Below are 1462 nucleotides of genomic sequence, written 5' to 3' on the forward strand. Positions count from 1 at the left end.
ATAAAAATTGTTTATACTATCTGATAGAAGACACTTTTTACTTTGTATTTATGTTTTTGAAGATGTATTTTTACCTTTTGTTTAATCAATATTGTCTAAAATCAAAGTGGTATATCGGTATCGATGACCTTCCTCTAATCATCAATAATATTAATAATTTCGATTTTAATTCTGAATAGATCCGAAGAAGGTATATTTTTAATATTTAATATATTCGAAGCGATTGTTAAGTAAAATATAGATATGTAATTGCAGACATGAAAGATACTACACTTGTTGTGACGAGCCTTACCTTGACATCACTTTCTATATAACGATGAGGAGGAAAACTCTATTCTACACCGTTAACCTCATAATACCCTGCATGGGCATATCATTCCTCACGATACTGGTATTTTACTTGCCATGCGACAGTGGAGAGAAGGTAATTAATTCATTGATGACTCATTCTCTTATATCGTATTTGTATATTATATTTTATGTGTATTTCAGTAATATAATTCATTTGACCTATTTCCTTATTGAGAAAATCGTTCATCTTATCGTTCCAATTTATTGTTATAATTTCATGGAGAAATTAGATATTTTATTTTAGAAATTCAAGCAAATAATTTTCGAAAAACAAAAATTTTATATTTTAATTAAATTTAAACAGAGAATAGAGAAATAAAGTTTAATTTGGAGTTGTTTTTTACACTATATTTTAATATATCTCTAAATATTTCATTTTAGAAGTATAATTAAAAATTAATTTCTATATACTCAAAAATTTTAGTGGATCAGATCAGAATGAAATATATCTAATCAGCAATAAAAATTAAAAATTTGTTTATTAAAAATTCGATTTTTCCGTTGATGTATAACAGAATTTTCGAAATTTATTTATTTATTTTATTTGTTTACTCAATAGTTCGTTTTTATATTATAATTGATTATTTAGTCTATTATACCTTCTTATTATTTATTTTTATGAGGTGATTATATCTACAGCTAATAACTTAGATCCAATTTCGCTAATGTAATACAGATATTGCGAAAAATATTACCTAGGTCGAGAATCGAATTCGGATTTCACGTATACCATGCTAGCATGAATCTCCTCGGAGAGTAGCGTTCTCACAGATATCATAGTGGACATTATTTCTATTGTTTGTTGTTTTAAATTACAGGTAATGAAAAGAAAGGACAAAAAAGTGGCTGATTAGGTATTTTCTACTTAATCCGTAACTAAATGATCGCACTGATTTGGTGATGAGACGGTGCTGTGGATTTGTGCATCGATAATCTTTTGGAGCCAACAATTATATACATCGCTAGTGCGACGAAGAATACGTTCAGCTGAAAAAGAAGCTGTGCAACTGATGTAAAATTCTTCATTATCATTGGGTTGTACATTTCAGATCCAAGAAAGTCTAAAGGCAAGAGCCAATTATATTAAAAATCAGGGTTGGGTGTGCTAAGT

At 27.9% G+C, this 1462-nt stretch overlaps 1 protein-coding gene across 1 annotated transcript in view; it reads left to right on the forward strand.

Moving 5' to 3' along the window:
* Window positions 1–1219, forward strand: part of LOC108765351 (acetylcholine receptor subunit alpha-like) — a 67088-nt gene extending 65869 nt beyond the window's left edge. The window contains exons 8-9 of the mRNA XM_018514027.1: window positions 256–424; window positions 1170–1219. Of these exons, the coding sequence (XP_018369529.1) occupies window positions 256–424; window positions 1170–1205 (205 nt within the window). The 3' untranslated portion in view covers window positions 1206–1219. The remainder of the gene's footprint in view (window positions 1–255; window positions 425–1169) is intronic.
* Window positions 1220–1462: the final 243 nt, after the last annotated feature.

Source organism: Trachymyrmex cornetzi, unplaced genomic scaffold, assembly GCF_001594075.2.
Source record: "Trachymyrmex cornetzi isolate Tcor2-1 unplaced genomic scaffold, Tcor1.1 scaffold485, whole genome shotgun sequence".
Classification (NCBI taxonomy): Eukaryota; Metazoa; Arthropoda; class Insecta; order Hymenoptera; family Formicidae; genus Trachymyrmex; species Trachymyrmex cornetzi.